The sequence below is a fragment of the Musca vetustissima genome, unplaced genomic scaffold (genome assembly GCF_032173495.1).
Source record: "Musca vetustissima isolate MV318-11 ecotype Yass unplaced genomic scaffold, APGP_CSIRO_Mvet_v1 utg7535, whole genome shotgun sequence".
Taxonomy (NCBI): Eukaryota; Metazoa; Arthropoda; class Insecta; order Diptera; family Muscidae; genus Musca; species Musca vetustissima.
The window spans coordinates 23,430-44,222 of NW_026877045.1; the positions used below are offsets into that span (position 1 = coordinate 23,430).

General features: G+C 35.2%; 2 protein-coding genes across 2 annotated transcripts; one reads left to right on the forward strand and one right to left on the reverse strand.

The window, feature by feature from the left end:
- The first annotated feature begins 60 nt into the window (after positions 1–60).
- Positions 61–10,286, forward strand: LOC133321551 (uncharacterized). The gene is made up of 8 exons (XM_061530636.1): positions 61–162; positions 250–381; positions 7,874–8,033; positions 8,178–8,533; positions 8,760–8,893; positions 8,959–9,112; positions 9,972–10,085; positions 10,149–10,286. Exons 1-8 carry the CDS (start codon positions 61–63, stop codon positions 10,284–10,286), a joined length of 1,290 nt encoding a protein of 429 aa, XP_061386620.1.
- Positions 10,287–10,310: 24 nt separating this feature from the next.
- Positions 10,311–19,598, reverse strand: LOC133321552 (protein yellow). Its single transcript, XM_061530637.1, has 3 exons — positions 19,271–19,598; positions 11,661–12,762; positions 10,311–10,314 (listed from the first exon to the last, which is right to left on the reverse strand). Exons 1-3 carry the CDS (start codon positions 19,596–19,598, stop codon positions 10,311–10,313), a joined length of 1,434 nt encoding a protein of 477 aa, XP_061386621.1.
- Between the last annotated feature and the right edge of the window lie 1,195 nt (positions 19,599–20,793).

The window sequence follows — 20,793 nt, forward strand, 5'->3', positions numbered from 1 at the left end:
CCAATTCAGTTTCGCTCGTGTCGCCAAAATAGTCGGTTTAACGCTTCGAATTCTCGCAACATGGGTTACTGGTCGGAGTTAAGAGCCTGGCTCTTTAAAGATCCTGCCAAAATTATCCGTTATGTTGTACTGTTTGTTTGTTGTATTATTGTAATTGTTCAGGTACGGTGGTGAAAAAATGGATGATAAGGATACTCGTTCGGAAAATATTAATTTAAGATTGTGTGTATTTTGTGATTTTACTTCCAGTTATATGAATGTTTCTCGAAATTAGATAATCCTCCAATATCCACTCATTCGTATTATAACTTAAATGAAACCATTGAAATGCCAGCTGTGACAATATGTCGTGAACCTCCATATAAGGAGGAAGAATTAACGGTAAGTTGGTATCATGAAAAAATAATCATAAATCTATATTGTGGTTCGGTCGGAGGAGTGGACAGAAATACCATAAAGTGCGAGTTTTCTTAAAAAAGAAATGATTATTTTCAAGTATTAGAAACCAATAAGTTTGGATTGTAAAACAAGATTTTTTCATGGTCCAAGAAGGAGGTCTCAAGGTCCAAAAGGTGTGAATTTTTTCAAAGAAGTTTCTGTCAAAGACCAATAAGAGTGAAGAGTTAAGTTTTTAAGGTCCAAGAAGTCTGGATTTTTAAAAACGTTTATTACAAAGACCTATAAATGTGATTTAAAAAAAAAAAAAACATTCTTTCGGGGTCCAAGAAGAATTGATTTTTAAAAGATAGACACATGGTTCCTTTTTAATGGTTCCTTTTTAAAAGATAGACACATGGTTCCTTTTGAGAATATGCATAGAATCACTTTCTGAGTCGATTTATGCATGTCCGTCCGTCTGTCTGTCTGTCCATGTTAAATTGTAAACAAAGTACAGGTCGCATTTATGATCCGAATTGGATGAAATTTGGCATAGGTCACTTATTCGGCCCAAGGACGAACCCTATTGAAATTGGAAAAAATCGGTTCAGATTTAGATATAGCTCCCATATATATTTTCGTCCGATTTAATGTAATGGTGCACCAAATTCCCTATATGGCTTTCGATTTGCATGAAATTTGGCATAGGACGAAAATATATATCTCCCATATATATTTTCGTCCGATTTAATGTAAATGGTGTACCAAAATCTCCATATATCTTTCGATTTCCATGAAATTTGGCATAGCGTAATGAATTAGGTCTAGAATGATAAGTGTTAAGTTTCCTGAATATCGGTCCAGATTCAGATATAGCTCCCATATATATTTTCGTACGATTTAATGTAAATGGTGTACCAAAGTCTCTATATATCCTTCGATGTGCATGAAATTTGGCATAGCGTAATGAATTAGGTCTAGAATGATGTGTGTTAAGTTTCGTGAAAATCGGTTCAGATTTTGATATAGCTCCCATATATATATTTAACCGATTTAATGTAAACGGTCCCTATATATCTTTCGATTTGCACAAAATTTGGTACAGCCTAATCATTTACTTCTAGAATGATGTCTGCCGAGTTTCGTGAAAATCGGTCCAGATTTAGATATAGCTCCCATATATAGTTTCGTCCGATTTCATGTAAATGGTGCCCCAAATTCCCTATATATCTTTTGATTTCCACGAAATTTGGTGTAAAGTGCTGAATTAAGCCTAGAGTGATGTATGCCAAGTTTGGAGAAAATCGGTCCAGATTTAGATATAGCTCCCATATATAGTTTCGTCCGATTTCATGTAAATGGTGCCCCAAAGTCCCTATATATATTTCGATTTGCACGAAATTTGGTACAGCCTAATCATTTAGGTCTAGAATGATGTCTGCCAAGTTTCGTGAAAATCGGTCCAGATTTAGATATAGCTCCCATATATAGTTTCGTCCGATTTCATGTAAATGGTGCCCAAAGTCCCTGTATATCTTTTGATTTGCACGAAATTTGGCATAACGTACTGAATTAAGCCTAGAGTGATGTCTGCCAAGTTTGGAGAAAATCGGTCCAGATTTAGATATAGCTCCCATATATAGTTTCGTCCGATTTGATGTAAATGGTCCACCAAAGTCGCTAAATATCTTTCGATTTGCACGAATTTTGGCATAACGTACTGAATTGAGTCTAGAATGATGTCTGCCAAGTTTCGTGAAAATAGGCCAAGATTTAGATATAGCTCCCATATATAGTTTCCCATATATAGTATAGTTTTATGTTATAGTCCTGTTTAATATACCCATAGTGGTGAAGGGTATCATATAGTCGGCCCCGTCCGACTTTACTACTTTCCTTACTGGTTTTTGGTAAAGACCGGTTAATATTTAGGGGATGAAATGGACCAAATACTAAATTTTCGTCGGTTTTTCTGGTCACTCCAGAGGCCGCAATTATGGCCCGAACGTCGTGAAATTTTTCATGGAGTAGGGGATCGGGCCAAAGAATGAGCATGTCTGTTTTGATAAAGATCGGCCGATATTTAGCGGGTCAAATGGACCCTGACTTTTGTGTGAAAAATTGTATTCTATGGCGTATGTATTAACTCCCGAAGGACGTGGACCCAAGAAGTTGATAGTATATCCAAGAGGAGTGGTTGACCTTTAAATTGATACCAATTATATTGTTGTATGTACTCGGATGTGGGAGTTACACTTAAATATTTACAGGTGCTACGTACAAAGATATTATTTAGTAACCCATTACCTCACTAGAGGACGGAAATATGGCTCTGATCGCTTTAAAATTTTCCATGAGGATCCATGTATGGTCAAGGACAACGCCTATAATTTTCGGTGATGATCAGATAATAATTTTGGGATGAACCGGACCGAGAATTAAATGTTTTATATCTATAGGCCACAATTGAAAGCCGAACATCGCAACACAACCGACGGCAAAAGGAATACTGCAAAGAAATTAGAAGGGTTGTACTGAATATTAGTAATATTGGTTGACCTCTAATCGGTTAAGAGTGTGCAAATATCGCGAAATATTGCCACAGAAAGTTAGATTTTCGTGGAAGTTGTGTAGGGTATCATATGGTCGGCCCCGTCCGACTATACTGCTCCGCTCATTGGTTGTTGGTTTGTATTGATTTTATTGGTGCTAAGTCCAATTCATCACATGTCGCTGGATTAACATCATGTAAGTGCATTTTTATACCCTTCACCACACTGTGGTGCAGGGTATTATGACTTTGTGCATATGTTTGCAAAATGAATCGTCTATCTCGATTCAATTTACGCATGTCCGTCTGTCCGCCCGTCCCTGTATTTTTGTGAACAAAGTATAGATCGCATTTATGATCCGATTTGGATGAAATTTGGCATAGTACACTTATTTTGCCCAAGGGCGAAGCCTATTGACAAAATCGGTTTAGTTTAGATATAGCTCCCATATGCTGTTTCGTCCGATTTTATGTAAATGATGCACCAAACTCCCAATATTTGTCGGATTGGGACAAAATTTTGTACAGAGAAATGAATTAGTCCAGACTTATGTCTACGAAGTTTTGTTAAAATCGGTTCAGATTTAGATATAGCTCCCATATATAGTTTCGTCCGATTTTTTGTGAATGATACACCAATATTTGTCCGATTGAGCAAAATTTTGCATAGGGAATACAATTGGAGAAAAAATGATGTGTGCTAAGGTTTGTTGAAATCAGTTCAGATTTTGATATAGGTCTTATATATATTTTCTGTCGATTTTATGTAAATGTGGCACCGAGGGCCTATCTTTGTTCGATTTACACGAAATTTGGCAGAGGATATTAAACTGAATATAGAGTGATAACAAATAATAAACAAATGGTGTATGCAACGATTGCTCAATTAGGTCCATGTGTTTATATATAGCTCCGATACATAATTTTACTCGATTTCATACAAATGGTACACCAACGAATCCAAGTCTGTCTGTTTGACATGCAATTTTTCATTGATTCCAGAATGGTATGTGTATGGGATTTTTTCAAATATCTATTGGTTCAAATATCTATCTAGATACCACATTTAATTTCGATACGATAATTAGTTTGAATTTGCTCCTGTCTCCGAAATTTGGTTCTTAAACATCCTTATTTTTATTTTTTTATACCCTTCACCACACTGTGGTACAGGGTATTATGTCTTTGTGCATATGTTTGGAACAGGCAAAAGGAATCGAGATAGACCCATGGTTCTTTTTGAGAATATGCATAGAATCACTTTCTAAGTCGATTTATGCATGTCCGTCAATCCGTCCGTCCCTCTGTCTGTCCATGTTAAATTGTAAACAAAGTACAGGTCGCATTTATGATCCGAATTGGATGAAATTTGGCACAGGTCACTTATTTGGCCCAATGACAAACCCTATTGAAATTGGGAAAAATCGGTTCAGATTTAGATATAGCTCCCATATATATTTTCGTCCGATTTAAGGTAAATGGTGCACCAAAGTCCCTAAATATCTTTCGATTTGCACGAAATTTGGCACAACGTATTGAATTAAGCCTAGAATGATATGTGCTAAGTTTTATGAAAATCGGTTCAGATTTATATATAGCTCCCATATATATTTTCATCCGATTTAAGGTAAATGGTGCACCAATGTCCCTAAATATCTTTCGATTTGTACGAAATTTGGCACAGCGTACTGAATTAAGCCTAGAATGATGTGTGCTAAGTTTCATGAAAATCGGTTCAGATTTAGATATAGCTTCCATATATATTTTCGTCCGATTTAATGAAAATGGTGCACCAAAGTCCCTATATATCTTTCGACTTCCACGAAATTTGGTACAGCGTACTGAATAATGTCTACAATGATGTGTGTTAAGTTTCATGAAAATCGGTTAAGATTTAGATATAGCTCCCATATATATTTTCATCCGATTTAAGGTAAATGGTGCACCAATGTCCCTAAATATCTTTCGATTTGTACGAAATTTGGCACAGCGTACTGAATTAAGCCTAGAATGATGTGTGCTAAGTTTCATGAAAATCGGTACAGATTCATATATATAGCTCCCATATATATTTTCGTCCGATTTAATGAAAATGGTGCAACAAAGTCTCTATATATCTTTCGGCTTCCACGAAATTTGGTACAGCCTACTGAATAATGTCTACAATGATGTGTGTTAAGTTTCGGGAAAATCGGTTAAGATTTAGATATAGCTCCAATATATGTTTTCGTCCAATTTAAGGTAAATGGTGCACCAATGTCCCTATATATCTTTCATAATGAACTTAGTATAACCTATAAGTTAGATAAATATTCTGCACCGAATTCCCCAGGTGGGTCCGATTGGCAAAGAATATTTCACAACTTCTAGAAGTTATTATGAGATAACGTGTGGCAAGTTTTGTTGAAATTAGTTCAGATTTAGATATAGTTCCTATATACAGTTTCGTCAGAGTTTAAGTAATCGGTTCAAATTTGGATAGAGCTACCATATTTTACTATCATATTTTCTCTCGATGTCAACTAAATGATGCACCAAGAACTCAAAATGTGGGCGATATTCTGTGACAAGTTTCGATGAAATCAGCTTAGATTTCGATATAGCTTTTAAAAATATTTTCGTCCGATTGGAAATAAATGGTGCACCAAACTCCTCCTGTTTAGCAAATATGTATCTAAATAATCAACGGGTATCCGACTGATATATCATTTAAATTGATTTACATAATTTTGTCCCATTGTAAGAAGCAACTCTATATCTGACCAAATGAAAAATTTAGTACAGGTTGCAAAAGGATTTGTTTATGGGTTCAACTTCATTTACCGATCCTTCAAAAATGCGACGTCTGTTAAGATTCATATGTTGAATATACCCAAAATGGTGAAGAGTATCATATAGTCGGTCCCGTCCGACTTTACTACTTTCCTTACTGATTTCAATCTTTGTTTTTGTTGCCGCTGTGAAGAGCTGAGAGTTCTGCATTCTCGTGCATCCTCTCATTATTCGGATTATTTTCAAGACAACACAACATAGCGTTTCCGTTCCATTCTATAAATTATTGTACTCTGTCTCGTAGGGTGTTGGCCTAGTCTGACGCCATCTGGTTCATCTCTCACAATGTTTCCTATTTACCTTTCAATTGTTCTCTGTATAATGAATGCAAGGATTTTGTATATGATATTGAACAGGGTTATTCCTCTTCAGTTGTTGCAATCTCTCTAATCGCAATTTGTGGATAACTTCACAACGATATCTTGCTTTAACGTTGGAGACAGTCTCGCTTCACCCCAAACTGATAAAACGCAACGGGTTTTAGAGCTTTCGTCGGTAAACCACCTGCTCATGCGGCTTTCTTACTTTTTAGTTATTCTATTGCATCTCCTAATTCATCTAAGCTTTAAGGCTCCACGAGATATTCGGCGTATTTTCCATTGAAGTGAAAATGTACCTTTCGTATTTTTAGTGACATTTACGACGTTATAGATTTCTTCGAAATGTTCCCTCCATCTTTAAATTTGTTCATCAGTGTTTGTTAATAGCCTACCATTACGATCTCTTATTGCTGCTGGAGCACCTTCTATTTGTTAGAAACTTCCTTTGTCGTGTTAGGAACTCCCCTTGTCATTTCTTTCAGTTTTCTTCACTTGGTTTGCTGGTATTTAACTATTCCGCAAAAGGAACTATAGGAACTAGGTTCAGTTCATTCGTTCATCTGGTTCCCTTTGCTCCATTCCTACTTTTTATCTCTCACGTACCTATATACGTTTGATCACAACATTCCTCTACAACTTCAGTTTATTGACCGATTTAACGGACGTGAACCGATGAACGAATGAACTACAGGGATCCATATAACTAAATGAATAACCAAGTTTATTCTGGGAAAATTTATGTTTCTCCTGATTTTCCATGTGCAGAATGTATTTTAACTGAAGTTTTTTCGATACGGAAAAGACGAGTTCAAAGAAACTATTCTGCAAAATGAACAATCGGAACTAGTTTTAGCTCTTTCGGTCATCTTCGGTGCAATGATTTGATCAAATCATTCCACCAATGAACGATTGAACTAACGAACTAAAGTAATGACTAAGTTTATTTTGTCGGGCGAACCGAAAATGATCGAAACGATTCAGAAACAAGATTGTCCAACTTCAAAAAGACACGACGACGTTTCTCCAGATTTTCCATGTGCACAAACAATTGAACTGCAAGGAACTATGGTACTAAATGAATGACATAGTTCCTTTTGTGGACTGAAACCAAAAAAACATCGAATCGCTTCAGGAACGAAATTGCTCAACTGTAATACATTACCTAGAAATGTTAGTTTCTCATGATTTTCCTTGTGTCAAATTGTATCTAAAATTATGTCATTGCGAAATGAACTAGTTCATGTACTCAGCAAAGGAACAAAATCCACTAGATCCACTTCTTTTTCTCATCTAGTTCATTTAGTTCCAATCGTATATTTTATCTCTCGCTTACCTCGTTCCTTTTAATTCATTCGTTCATCTAAATCTTCCCGTTCATTGTTCTCGAATTAACTGGCGTGTACCAATGAACGATTGAATTACAAGGAACTATGGAACTAAATGACTGCCTAGTTCCGTCTACGGAGGCAACGTGATTGCCCAACTCAATAAGACGCCTCACAATGTGTGCAAAGAAAGGATTAAGTATTTTTATTTTATTTGAGTTGTTCCGTAACGATATAATTCTAAGGAATACATCTGCAAAAGGAACGATCGGTACTAGTTCTGATTATTTCATTCATCTAGTTCCTTTCGATCCAATCGATATACTTTGCATATCTCGCTTACCTAGTTCAATCATTCATCAACCCTACATAGACCCATGAAATATTGAATTAAAAGGGAGCGAACCGAAAAAGATCGAATCGCTTTAGCTTTACTAATTTTATCTATTTTCCAAATTTTTTTCTAGGAAATATCCGGTAATAATTGTACCCATCCCAAATATAGTTCCTGTTGGAATTTATATCCCTATGATGAGGTGCCAATTTCGGAATTCTTTATAAATTCAACATTCAATATCAGTGAGACCTTTTACAATGATCAATATGGGCTGAATTCTTTTAAATCGAGTAAGTAAAGAAGTGAATACGAATATAAACCTGTGGAAAATCCGCAAGCAAGCAGTGCACATAAGCGAGGGATCCGTATATCGAAACTCCGCAAAATCGGTAAATATAAAATCTTTCTGTCTTCCTCTCTCTCTCTATTTCTAGATGTTGAGATCACCAGTAATACACAATTCTTTCGTGGACGATGCCACACGATACGACCAAAGGTTGCCCTACGAAGAGCTACCAAAAATTCCGGATATTCGATAATGTTGCAACATCATGTTCCAAAAAGTGACGTGGATTTGGATAAATATGAAACTCGGCCAGGGTGGCATGTATATATCCATGATCCAAAGGAAAATTTTACCGAAGTTAGTATGAAGGCCTCTGGCAGGGTGGAATATGTTTTCGTCGATATCGATGAAGAAATTGAAATTAAGCTGCAGAGTCAATACTTTTCGAATATTGAAACTAAATATCAATACTGTAACAAAGATGAAAATTACAGTGAATTGAAGGTGAGTTTTGAGGACCGAGGAATGATGGATTTGTAGGGGTCACTCTCAAAAACAGTTCTAGTTATGGACATATTGTGGGTAACCAAATATGTGTTGCTATGCCCTAAATAGTCCTAAGGTCTGTTCTGAAATCTCTGAAATTTTAACACAAATTTGCCCATATCCCCTGAGGATCGCATCCAACGATGACGGACCCGCTAGTTTATTTTTTTTAACTTTTTTACAGTGCGGCGAAAATTGCATATTGGACTCAGTTGGTAAATATGCCAATTGTTCTGGACCTTGGCTGAAAAATGATCACAAAATGGAGCCCTGCAATTCCTACAAATCGATAATGAAACTGATTGGAGAATATGGAAGGTATGAACCAGCTGCCACTCTTTTGTTATCACTTTTTTTACCTGACGTCCTCTTCTCGTTTACAGAGTTTATGAGAGCGATGATGATCCGGAATGCGATTGTGAACAGCCCTGTGAATCGCGTATTTTTTCCACCTATATACAGAATCGGAAAAATTTCACCAAAAATATTGAGCCCAGTAGTCAGATTTATATATACTATACAACGAAGTTGATATCGGTACGAAGATCTGAAAAATATATTAAATTCATCCAGGCGGAATTGAAACATTCCAATAAAAATTACTAAATCAGGCAGCTTGAATTGAAAACTCCTTTAAAAAATAGAAATGGAATAAAAAATTTCGTATAAAAATTCTAATTCAGCTAGGCTAAATTAAAAATTTCCTAAAGAAATTCTAATTCAGCTATAGAAATTCTAATTCAGCTAGGCTGAATTGAAAATTTCCTATAGAAATTCTAATTCAGCTGGGCTGAATTGAAAATTTCCTATAGAAATTCTAATTCAGCTGGGCTGAATTGGAAATTTCCTATAGTTATTCTTATTCGGCCAGGCTGAATTGGAAATTTTCATATAGAAATTCTAATTCAGCTAGGCTGAATTAAAAATTTCCTATAGAAATTCTAATTCAGCTGGGCTGAATTGAAAATTTCCTATAGAAATTCTAATTCAGCTGGGCTGAATTGGAAATTTCCTATAGTTATTCTTATTCGGCCAGGCTGAATTGGAAATTTTCATATAGAAATTCTAAATCTGCCAGGCTGAATTGAAAATTTCGAATAGAAATTCTAATTCAACCAGTCTGAAATGAAAATTATCTACAGAAATTCTATTTCAGCCTTGCTGAATGGAAAATGTCCTATAGTTATTCTTATTCGGCCAGGCTGAATTGGAAATTTTCATATAGAAATTATAATTCAGCCAGGCTGAATTGAAAATGTCCAATAGAAATTCTAATTCAACCAGGCTGAATTGAAAACTTCCAATAGGAATTCTACTCCAGCTAGGCTAAAATGAAAATTTCCCAAAGAAATACGAATTCAGCAAGGCTGAATTTATAAAAAATATATATTTCCAGATGATGGAAGAACGTCCTAGTTATGACACCACGCAATTTATTGCCGATGTTGGTGGTTCTTTGGGTTTCCTATTGGGCCTATCCGTTTTGGGACTAATTGGCATATTGGAGCAGGTAAGTTCGGGTCTCAATATATAAAAGACCTCATATCTTGACCAGAAATTCTTTGTTCTACAGATAGCACTCCTCTTGTGTGGTGGGGTCATCAGGAAAATGCAAAGCAAACATGAGAAACGCAAGAAGGCTATTGAAGAATTGGATAAGGGCTCACAAAAGAGTGATGCCACGGTAGATATTGCCACCATCTACAAATAATGTCTGTAAATTAAAATATTATATTCAGCTAATTTTTATTAATTAAATAAATTTAATTTTATAAATTTTTGTATCGTTTTTAATTATTTTCTATGGAAAGTTAAAAAAATCCTATGGAAATCTCTATTAAGCCAGACTGAACTGAAAATTTCCTATGGAAATCTCTATTTAGCCAGGCTGAATTGCAAATTTCCTATGGAAATCTCTATTCACCAAGGCTGAATTGAAAATTTCCTGTGAAAATCTCTATTCAGCCAGGTTGAATTGAAAATTTCCTATGGAAATTACTATTCAGCCAGGCTGAATTGAAAATTTCCTATGGAAATCTCTATTCAGCCAGGCTGAATTGAAAATTTCCTATGGAAATCTCTATTCAGCCAGGCTGAATTGAAAATTTCCTATAAAAATCTCTATTAAGCCAGGCTGAATTGAAAATTTCCTGTGGAAATCTCTATTCAGCCAGGCTGAATTGAAAATTTCATTTGGAAATCTCTATACAGCCAGGCTGAATTGAAAATTTCCTGTGGAAATCTCTATTCAGCCAGGCTGAATTGAAAATTTCCTGTGGAAATCTCTATTAAGCAAGGCTGAATTGAAAATTTCCTGTGGAAATTACTATTCAGCAAGGCTGAATTGAAAATTTCCCATGGAAATTACTATTTAGCCAGGCTGAATTGAAAATTTCCTATAGAAATCTCTATTCAGCCAGGCTGAATTGAAAATTTCCTATGGAAATCTCTACTCAGCCAGGCTGAATTGAAAATTTCCTATGGAAATCTCTATTCAGCCAGGCTGAATTGAAAATTTCCTATGGAAATCTCTATTCAGCCAGGCTGAATTGAAAATTTCCTATGGAAATCTCTATTCAGCCAGGCTGAATTGAAAATTTCCTAAGGAAATCTCTATTCAGCCAGGCTGAATTGAAAATTTCCTAAGGAAATCTCTATTCAGCCATGCTGGATCGAATATTTCCTATGGAAACTTATTCAACTGGCCCCGATCAAAGAGTTCTTTTTATAAATCTTATTCTGCCGGGCTGAATTGAAAATATTCTATTGAAAATCTTATTCAGCTAAACTGAATTAAAATATTTTAATTATATATCCAAAATCCGTATGTATCTCATTTGGTTTTGTTTATTTATTGGTAAACTCGAATCTAAAATTAACAACTTATTCTATGTAGGTATGTACAATTAGGGAGCTATACAAAAAATCGGTCTTAAAAATCTACATTTCAAATGAACAGGAAAGGAGGGCAAAAAATACTTTGTTGTAATCTCAAAGACACTAAATTAAAAAAATAGATTTCCATCATCTAAATAATTTGAAAATCAATATTGAAATTCCGCAAAGCAAAGCTGGGTATACTGACATCGATCCGGCACCATTTTGATGATCACCATGGTGATGATGATGTGCATGATCATGATTATGATGATGCTGATTGCTGTACACATTAAAATCTCTGGGCATTGATCCTTGACCCAAATTATTCGAATTATCAATGACGGTTCTCATCAAACCCTCTTCACACACCGTATCGGCTATGGCATCCCTCACCGTAGCTGTGAGAATACGGAAATTCACAGAATTAGGAAATAATTCGCCGTAGATAAATTCTTGTAAACGATTTGACAGGACCCATAAGTTATGCTTCCCATCAACTTTCACATCCGAAGGGAACAACATTTCAACGGAATGCATATAAACACGACCCTGAGACTTCGGGCTATATTCCACACTCGTAGTTTTCCAACAAGCAACGGCATTTAAATTCGGCAGGGTGTAGAATAGAACATCTGTCTCCTTATCCAAAAATGAGGCACCCGATTGGGCATTAATGCCACGCGAACCCAGCACTTTAAATTCCCGATAAATTTTCCCCTCTGTGGCCAAGGTTTTGTTACGCAAAATTTTAGTATTCACCGAAAATTCCATGACCGAAGTTAGAGGATGGAAATACAGCATTGAGAACCCATCATCCTGTGCCTTGCTCAAAGACAATCCATACAGGCCATCATCCCATTGGAACATGTGGCCACCAATACTAAAATTACCCGACATTGGATCGGGATGGAAGAAGTGATGTTGAACACGCCATGATTCTTCCTGCTTCCATGAGTACACCACCAGACCAGGATTACCCAAATCTCCAGCATAGGCAAAGGTGTTATCACAATCCGTATCTTCAATGGCCAAATTGGCATAAAACGAATTCTCCTTCACTTGATTGGCGGGAAAGATGTGGCGTCTCAGCAAATCATCGTTGTGCAGATCGTAGACCAACAACTGAGCGGGGCCAAAGATTTGTGTATCTTCGAGAACGCCATCGAGACGAGAATCCAACACCCACAAACGACCACAACGATCGGCACGTACTCGAAAAGGTGATACCAGCTCTGGATCTGTATCGTCCAAGCTATGGGCCTCCCAACTGGGATAGGGTATAAGGGCGGGAGATTTTGTTGAGGTATCTGAAAGAAGAAGAAATGAAATGTTTGGGAATTAGTTTCAATATCTGTAACAGGTATGAGGACAATTCAGAATGGCAGAATTAGTAATTTGCAAAGGAAATTTTTAATTCAGCCTGGCTGAATTAGTAATTTCCATAGGATTTCCATTTCAATACAGCCTAGCAGAATAGAGATTTCCATGGGAAATTTTCAATTCAGTCTGGCTGAATCTGTATGAATCTCTATTCATAGGAAATTTTCAATTCAGCCTGGCTGAATAGAGATTTTCATAGGAAATTTTCAATTCAGCCTGGCTGAATAGGGATTTCCATTGGACATTTTCAATTCAGCCTTGCTAAATAGAGATTTTCATAGGAAATTTTTAATTCAGCCAAGCTGAATAGGGCATTTTCTTTTCTACCGTTCTGAATAGAGATTTCCATTGGAAATTTTTTATTCTGTCTTGCTGAATAGAAATTTCCATAGGAAATTTTCTATTCAGCCAGGCTAAAAAGAGATTTCACATAGGAAATTTTCATTCCGACCTGGTTGAATGGATATTTCCATAGGAAATGTTCAATTCATCCAGGCTGAATAGAAACTTTCTTAGGGAATTTTCAATTCAACCATACATAATTTTCAATTCAGCCTGGCTGAATAGAGTTTTTCATAAGAAATTTTGAATTCAGCCTGGCTGAATAGAGATTTTCATAAGAAATCTCCAAATCTGCCTGTCAGAATAGAAATTTCTTAAGGAAATTTTCAATTTAGCCAGTCTGAATAGAAATTTTCATAGGAAATTTTCAATTCAGCCGGGCTTAATAGAAATTTCCATAGGAAATTCTCAATTCAGGCAGGCTGTATAGAGGTTTTCATAAGAAATCTCCAATTCTGCCTGGCTGAATAGAGATTTCCATAGGAAATTTTCAATTCAGGCAGGCTGGATAGAGGTTTTCATAAGAAATCTCGAATTCTGCCTGGCTGAATAGAGATTTCCATAGGGAATTTTAAATTCAGCCTGGCTGAGTAGAAATTTCCATGGGAAATTTTCGATTCGGCCTGGCTGAATAGAGATTTCCATGGGAAATTTTCGATTCGGCCTGACTGAATGGAGATTTCACATAGGAAATTTTCAATTCGACCTGGTTGAATGGATATTTCCATAGGAAATTTTCAATTCAGTCTGTCTGAATAGAGTCTTCCTTAGGAAATTTTCAATTCTACCATACATAATTTTAAATTCAGCCTGGCTGAATTAGTAATTTCCATAGGAAATTTTCAATTCATTGTGGGTGGCTGAATAGAGATTTCCATAGGAAATTTTCAATTCAGCCTAGGAAATTTTCAGATCACCCTTGCTGAATAAATATTTGTATAGGAAGATTTCAATGTAGCCTGTCTGAATAGAGATTTCCATAGGAAATTTCAATTCAGCCCAGCTGAATATGATTTTCCATAGATTTTCGATATTATAAGTGAATGTTCGATATTGGTCCATGTTCTGGCATAGCCCCCATTTAAAAATGTAAATGACTGAAAATCAGTCGTCCTGCTATATGAAAAAAAAATTGTGACTCATAAACCTGTGTATCACCATCGTCTGTCCTCTCATTCTAATACAAACGGAATTTCGAAATGGTTGTCGTTTTTAACAAAAAAACAACATAAATGTCGAAAATTACATTTGATCATTGGTCACTGTGGGTGGCGGTTAATTAAAGAAATAGGCAGCCTCAGTGAAATTAATAAAAAAAAAGTTCCAATTGACTGGCTGACTGACAGACAGGCAGGCACATAGACGGGACAGCAATACATAAAACATTCACAATACTTTTTTTCAATTTTTATAAGACAAGGTGTTGCTGATTGCCAGCAATAATTACTCTGTTTGTGTATGTGTGGGTTGATCTATTTTTTTTTTCGCGATTACTGAAAATTTCGATAATTTGTTATTTTTAAATTTGGAATTTTTTTTTTATTTTTAAAATTCAAGAATCATTAGAAGAGGTAGACAGGCTATTGGTTTTTATAGCATTGATTTGGGGTATTTATTAAAAAAATTGTGTGTATATGAAAATCTAAATATAGTATTTTAAAAATAAATAGAAAATCAAATGGGGCAAACTTTATTCATATGGGGATATGATGTGGAAACCAAATATCGATCATGCAGATATAACTAAAAATTCTCTTCAAACATGAAACTATATCATACAGTTTCTACCCCATCTCCCCCAATGTCATAATGTACGTGTCACACGTCAAGAACATACCGTCATATTTGATGAATACTTTCAATTTTATTGCTCATTAAAATTAAAAAAAAAAACACCACATTCCGACATACATGTCCAATATTCACCAATTCGCAAAAAATTTATTTTCTTTTAAAATTTTTGTCAATTGACCATAAAAGCCTGACTGACTGACTGTCTGACTGACTGACTGATGATGGTGATGCATCCCAGATCTTAACTCATCAAACATGTCGATGTTTGTCTGTCTGTCTGTTTGTTTGTATTTATTTAGCGTATTTTTGGAAAATAATTTAACGATCAATCAACTCGTATTTACCGCCCCAATTACAATGAGCCGATCACTTTACCATCGAATGTGCAAATAAAATTTTAGAGATGTGTTAAATTTCATGTTTACTTGTGAATTACTAATTGTGTTGTTGTTGTTGTTTATTATTGTTGAATGAAGATTCCCACCACACACATATAAGGAAACTGAAGGTGTGAAGTCGTAACAAGGTGAAGGTATCATCACTTAATTAATTGGTTCGATATTGAAAGTGAATTTTATTAAAGTTTTTTTTTTAGAGGTCAATGTGATGCATATTTTCAAGATCACAGTTAAGCCAAAAAATTTTTTTTTAATTAAAATACAATTACATTGAAATAATTAACCAAAAATTTAAAAATAAAGTTCCGGCAGGTCCTTTAAAAATTATTATTAAAAAAAAAACATTACTACAGGTTCTAACAAGTCTTTAGAAAATCCATGCTTCTGCAGATCATACGAAAATTCTTTAAAAATCCACGCCAATGGAGATGCATTAAAAATATTCTGTGAAAATTCCACAACTTATGTCGCTGTCTAAAAAATCTTCAATCCGGACATCTCTCGTTTGTCCACATTTCTATTGGTAGCTGTTCCTTAAAAAGACACACGCCTCTCTTGGTGAGTACTTGAAAACATATTCTTTAACAAATCCACAATTCTCTTTGTGAACTCCGAAAAAAAAAACTCCAAAAAAACTTCAGGTTTTTGCAGGTTCCTGAAAAAAATTCTTTAAAAACTCCACGGTCCCTCAAAGAATATTCATACCATTAAAAAAATATATACGCAACAATATATGCATCGTTATGTTCTGTCGAGCTGAACTTTTTATGCCATTCACCTTCAAAATATATAAAATCGATCGAGATTTCTACTGCTAGTAGAAAACGACATACTGCAACTTGTGTATGCGGGGTTTGTCAAAACATGGACTTACATTGAAAAACTGATACTTCGGTGGAGAAATGCGGATGAAACCATCAAAACATCAAAAATCTAAAGAAAAGCATAAAGAAAAATATTTGGCAAATAAGTTTTTCGTCCTGATTGGGAAATCCGAATAAAATGTTTGAAATATCGAAAATTGGGGTTGTATATAGGAACCTGGACCTGGACCAATAACGAAAAAAAATCTGTAAATAAGTTGTTCATCCTCCTAGAATTTGGAATGTCAAATATCAGCCACATCGATGTGGAAATGCATCCAAAAGCCTTCAGCAAGAACGCGGAATGTCAAATCACAGCCACTTCGGTGGGAAAATGTCACTAAAACATTCAAAATACCAAAATTCACTCTTCTTTCGGCGAGTCCTTGGAAAAATATTCTTAAAAGAAGATCCCTATCCCTTTAAAAATTCAAATCAATCTAAAGTCTTTGAAGAATATTATTTTAAAAATTCAAGCCTATCATAGGCATGCAAACCTATCGTAGGCTTTGGCAAAATATTCCTTAAAAAATCCACGCTCATTTTATCCAGGCCTATCATAGGCAATGAGAAAATATTCTTTTAAAATCGACTGCTATCGCTAAAAACCCAGTAAGGAAAGCAGTAAAGTCGGTCTGGGACGACTATATGATACCCTTCGCCACTTTGGGTATAGTCTACATATGTGGTCGCCTTTTCCAAAGAACATTGGCATGAAATTGAACGAACTTGAATGTGTGATCTTTATGCCTTTCTGGAACCTATGTTAAATTTCATTTTGGGCAAGTTTAGAGTCGTTTGCGTACAAAGGGACAAATTTATGTAAATCGATTTAGAGCAAACTTCATACATAGTATTCGGTAAGCCGCATTCTTCAAAATTGAATCTCAATCAGACACCCGTTTGAAATATATATGAAACAAAACGGAATAACGTCATTCCAGTCTCAATTCGATACGTTGTGCAAAATTTCGTGTCACTCGGTGCACCATTTACCTAAAATCTAATGAAAACCCAGTAAGGAAAGTAGGCAAGTCGGACTGGGCCGACTATATGGTACCCTTCACCACTTGGGTATATTCTGCATATGTATCCTAACAGACTTCACCAATTTCAGTACGTTGTGTTTATCAATTTACCAAACAAATATATATATGGGAGCTATAACTAAATCTGAACCGATTTTCACACATCATTATAAACTTATTTCAGTACCTTATACCATATTTCGTGCAAATCGAAATATATATAGGGACTTTGGTGCACCAATTACATAAAATCGGACGAAATTATATACAGGAACCATATCTAAATCTGAACCGATTTTCACGAATCCTAACACCCATCGTTCAAGACTTAATTTGGTACTCTATGCCAAATTTCTTGCAAATCGAAAGTTATATTGGGACTCAGGTGCATCATTGACATTAAATCGAATGAAAATATATATGGGAGTTATATCTAAATCTGAACCGATTTCCACGAAACTTAACACACATCATTCTAGACTTCATTTAGTTCGCTATGTCAAATTTCGTCCAAATCGAAGGATATATAGGGACTTTTGTGCACCATTTACATAAATTCGGACGAAAATATATATGGTAGCTATATCTAAATCTAAACCGATTTTCAGGAAATTTAATACACATTATTCTAAACCCAATTCCGTACGCTGTTCCAAATTTCGTGCAAATCGAAATATATATAGGGTCTTTGGTGCGCCATTTACCTAAAATCGGTCGAAAATATATATGGGAGCTATATCTAAATCTGAACCGATTTACACGAAACATAACACACATCATTCTAAACTTAATTTAGTACGCTATGCCAAATTTCGAAGGATATATAGGGACTTTGGTACACCATTTACAGTAAATCGAACGAAAATATATATGGGAGCTATATATAAATCGGAACCGATTTTCAGGAAACTTAACACACACCGTTATAGACTTAAGTCAGTACGCTATACCAAATTTCCTGCAAATCGAAAAATATAAATAGACTTTGGTGCACCATTTACCTAAAATCGGACGAAAATATATATGGGAGCTATATCTAAATCTGAACCGATTTCCATGAAACTTAACACACATCATTCTAGACCAAATTCAGTATGAGAAACCAAATTTCGTGCAAATCGAAATATACAAAAAATATAAGGTCCATTTACATTAATCGGATGAAAATATATATGTTTAAAAAAATAGTCCTTTTAAAAACCTCATTTCTGTAGGTCCCTGAAAAGAATATTCTTTGAAAAATCCACGTCTCTCCACGTCCCTGAATAAACATATTAATTTAAAAATCTTTGCTTTTGTAGGTCCCCGAAAAATTCTCTATTAAAAATACATATTCTTTAAAAAATCCATACATCTATGGTACCCTGAAAAATATTCTTAAGAAATCCATGCTTCTGTGGAATCCTGAACAAAATATTCTTTTCTTCTGTGGGACCCTGAAAAAATATTCTTTAAAAAAACACGCTTCTGCGAAATCCTGAAAAAAACATTTAATTTAATTTTTTGCTGGACCCTAAAGCATAAAACATGGTCACTTTCTTAGATCCCTGAAAAAAAACATTCTAAAAACCTCATTTCTGTATTTCCCTGAAAAGAATATTCTTCAAAGGTCTCTTTTAAGAAGGCCTGGAGAAGCACAGCTCCTGTAGCTTAGTAATTCTGGAAAAATGTTGTTTTTTTAATAGAAGAACTTTAAAAAGATTTTTATCGACGCTTCTATTTTTTTAAGAAATCCATGCTTCTAAAGGTTCCACAAATAATCTTTGAAAAATTCAGCGCCTCTTTTATTGTTTACAAAATCCACGCTTCTGTTGTTTAATTAAAAATAAACATTTTCCACGAAATATCAGTAAACAAATTAACAATGACGACAACAACAAAAAAACTTAGTAGTTCACACGTCGCTTATAATTACCGCTACATTAACTATGACCTTCTTGTATTAATGTCGCTTATGTGACTATGTGTGCGTGTGTGTTTGCTTCTTACCAGTTAATTGACTTCACTTACCATTTAAATCGATGTAGGCCAATGATGCTGGTACTCCTTCCCGCCAACGTGGTAATGTCACAAACAATCGTGTCTGATACACCTCAATGCCGAACGGTATAACATTTTCGGGTTTAAATTCAAATCTTTCTATGGCCTGCCAACGTAGCTCAGCATTGCCGTATTTAAAATCCATTTCTTTCCATTCGTAGGCCACGCGTAAATTGTCATTTGCCTCGGCAATGGAGGGCAATGATGACAATGAGAGAGTGAATGATAACGCTAGCAACAACTCCCACCACATCTTCGGTAATAATAAGGCGGAACGGTGTTGTTTTTTAACTGTCATTATTTCCGTAATAATTTCAAAATTTTGTTAAACGTTATTTGTGATTTGCCACCTCTGAAAAATTGGGTTTTTGAATTCTGCAAAGCCAAGAAGAAAAAAAGAGAAAGGAATTATTGAAATTGCTTTTTAAAATATGAAATATTTTCGATTTGAAATTCTAAGCATTATGACCTTGAAATACCATCAAGATCAGGTATCTTTTGGTTTATTGTTTTCATTCTATGATTCAACAGCAGTTCTGCAAAGTGGTCATTATGTTTCGTTTGTTTTTGTAGTAGTTGTTGTTGTGGTTTATGACTCTTTTGAAGTCGGAACATTTTTTTGTGATTGTCTGCCACTTGACTATTGTTAAGTGTGCTCACAAAAATTATCTATTCTATTTATCTATTTGTTGTTGTTGTTCATGATAGACTCCATTTAATCATTGACTAGTTATAGGCCACAGATGGGAAATGTGAATTAACAAAGGTGTCACAAAATTCACCAAATGAATGGATTTTTTTATGAATATGTTTAAGGAACCCACAAAAAAAACATTTTTTATGGACCTGCAGACCTTCCGGGTTTTGGGTTTTTAAAGGATTTTGGATTTTTTGTCGCCACAGAAGCAAGGTTTAAAAAAATATATATTTTCAAGGTCCCACACAATCGTGGATTTTTAGAAGAATAAAATCAAGGTCACACAGGAGCGTGTATTTGTTAAAGAATATTTTTTCAGGGTCTCCCAGAGAAACATTTTTTCTGGGTCCCCAGGTGTGTGAATTTCGTGGTTCAACAGAAGGATATTTTTCAAAGGTCACACAAGGCGTGGATTTGTTTAAATAATATTTTTTCAGGGTCCCACAGAGGCGTGGATTTTTTTAAAGAATATTTTTTCAGGGTCCCACAGAGGCGTGGATTTTTTTAAAGAATATTTTTTCTGGGTCCCACAGAGGCGTGTATTTTTTTAAGGAATATTTTTTCAGGGTCCCACAGAGGCGTGGAATTTTTTAAAGAATATTTTTCAGGGTCCCACAGAGGCGTGGATTTTTTTAAAGAATATTTTTTCAGGGTCCCACAGAGGCGTGGATTTTTTTAAAGAATATTTTTTCAGGGTCCCACAGAGGCGTGGATTTTTTTAAAGAATATTTTTTCAGGGTCCCACCGAGGCGTGGATTTTTTAAAGAATATTTTTTCAGGGTCCCACAGAGGCGTG

Coding starts and splice junctions, on each gene's coding strand:
- LOC133321552 (XM_061530637.1), bottom strand. CDS start 19,598: ATGACAGTTAAAAAACAACACCGTTCCGCCTTATTATTACCGAAGATG. Junction 12,763..19,270: donor GGCCTACATCGATTTAAATG/GTAAGTGAAGTC, acceptor TTCTTCTTTCAG/ATACCTCAACAAAATCTCCC.
- LOC133321551 (XM_061530636.1), top strand. CDS start 61: ATGGGTTACTGGTCGGAGTTAAGAGCCTGGCTCTTTAAAGATCCTGCC. Junction 8,534..8,759: donor AAAATTACAGTGAATTGAAG/GTGAGTTTTGAG, acceptor ACTTTTTTACAG/TGCGGCGAAAATTGCATATT. Junction 10,086..10,148: donor TAATTGGCATATTGGAGCAG/GTAAGTTCGGGT, acceptor TTTGTTCTACAG/ATAGCACTCCTCTTGTGTGG.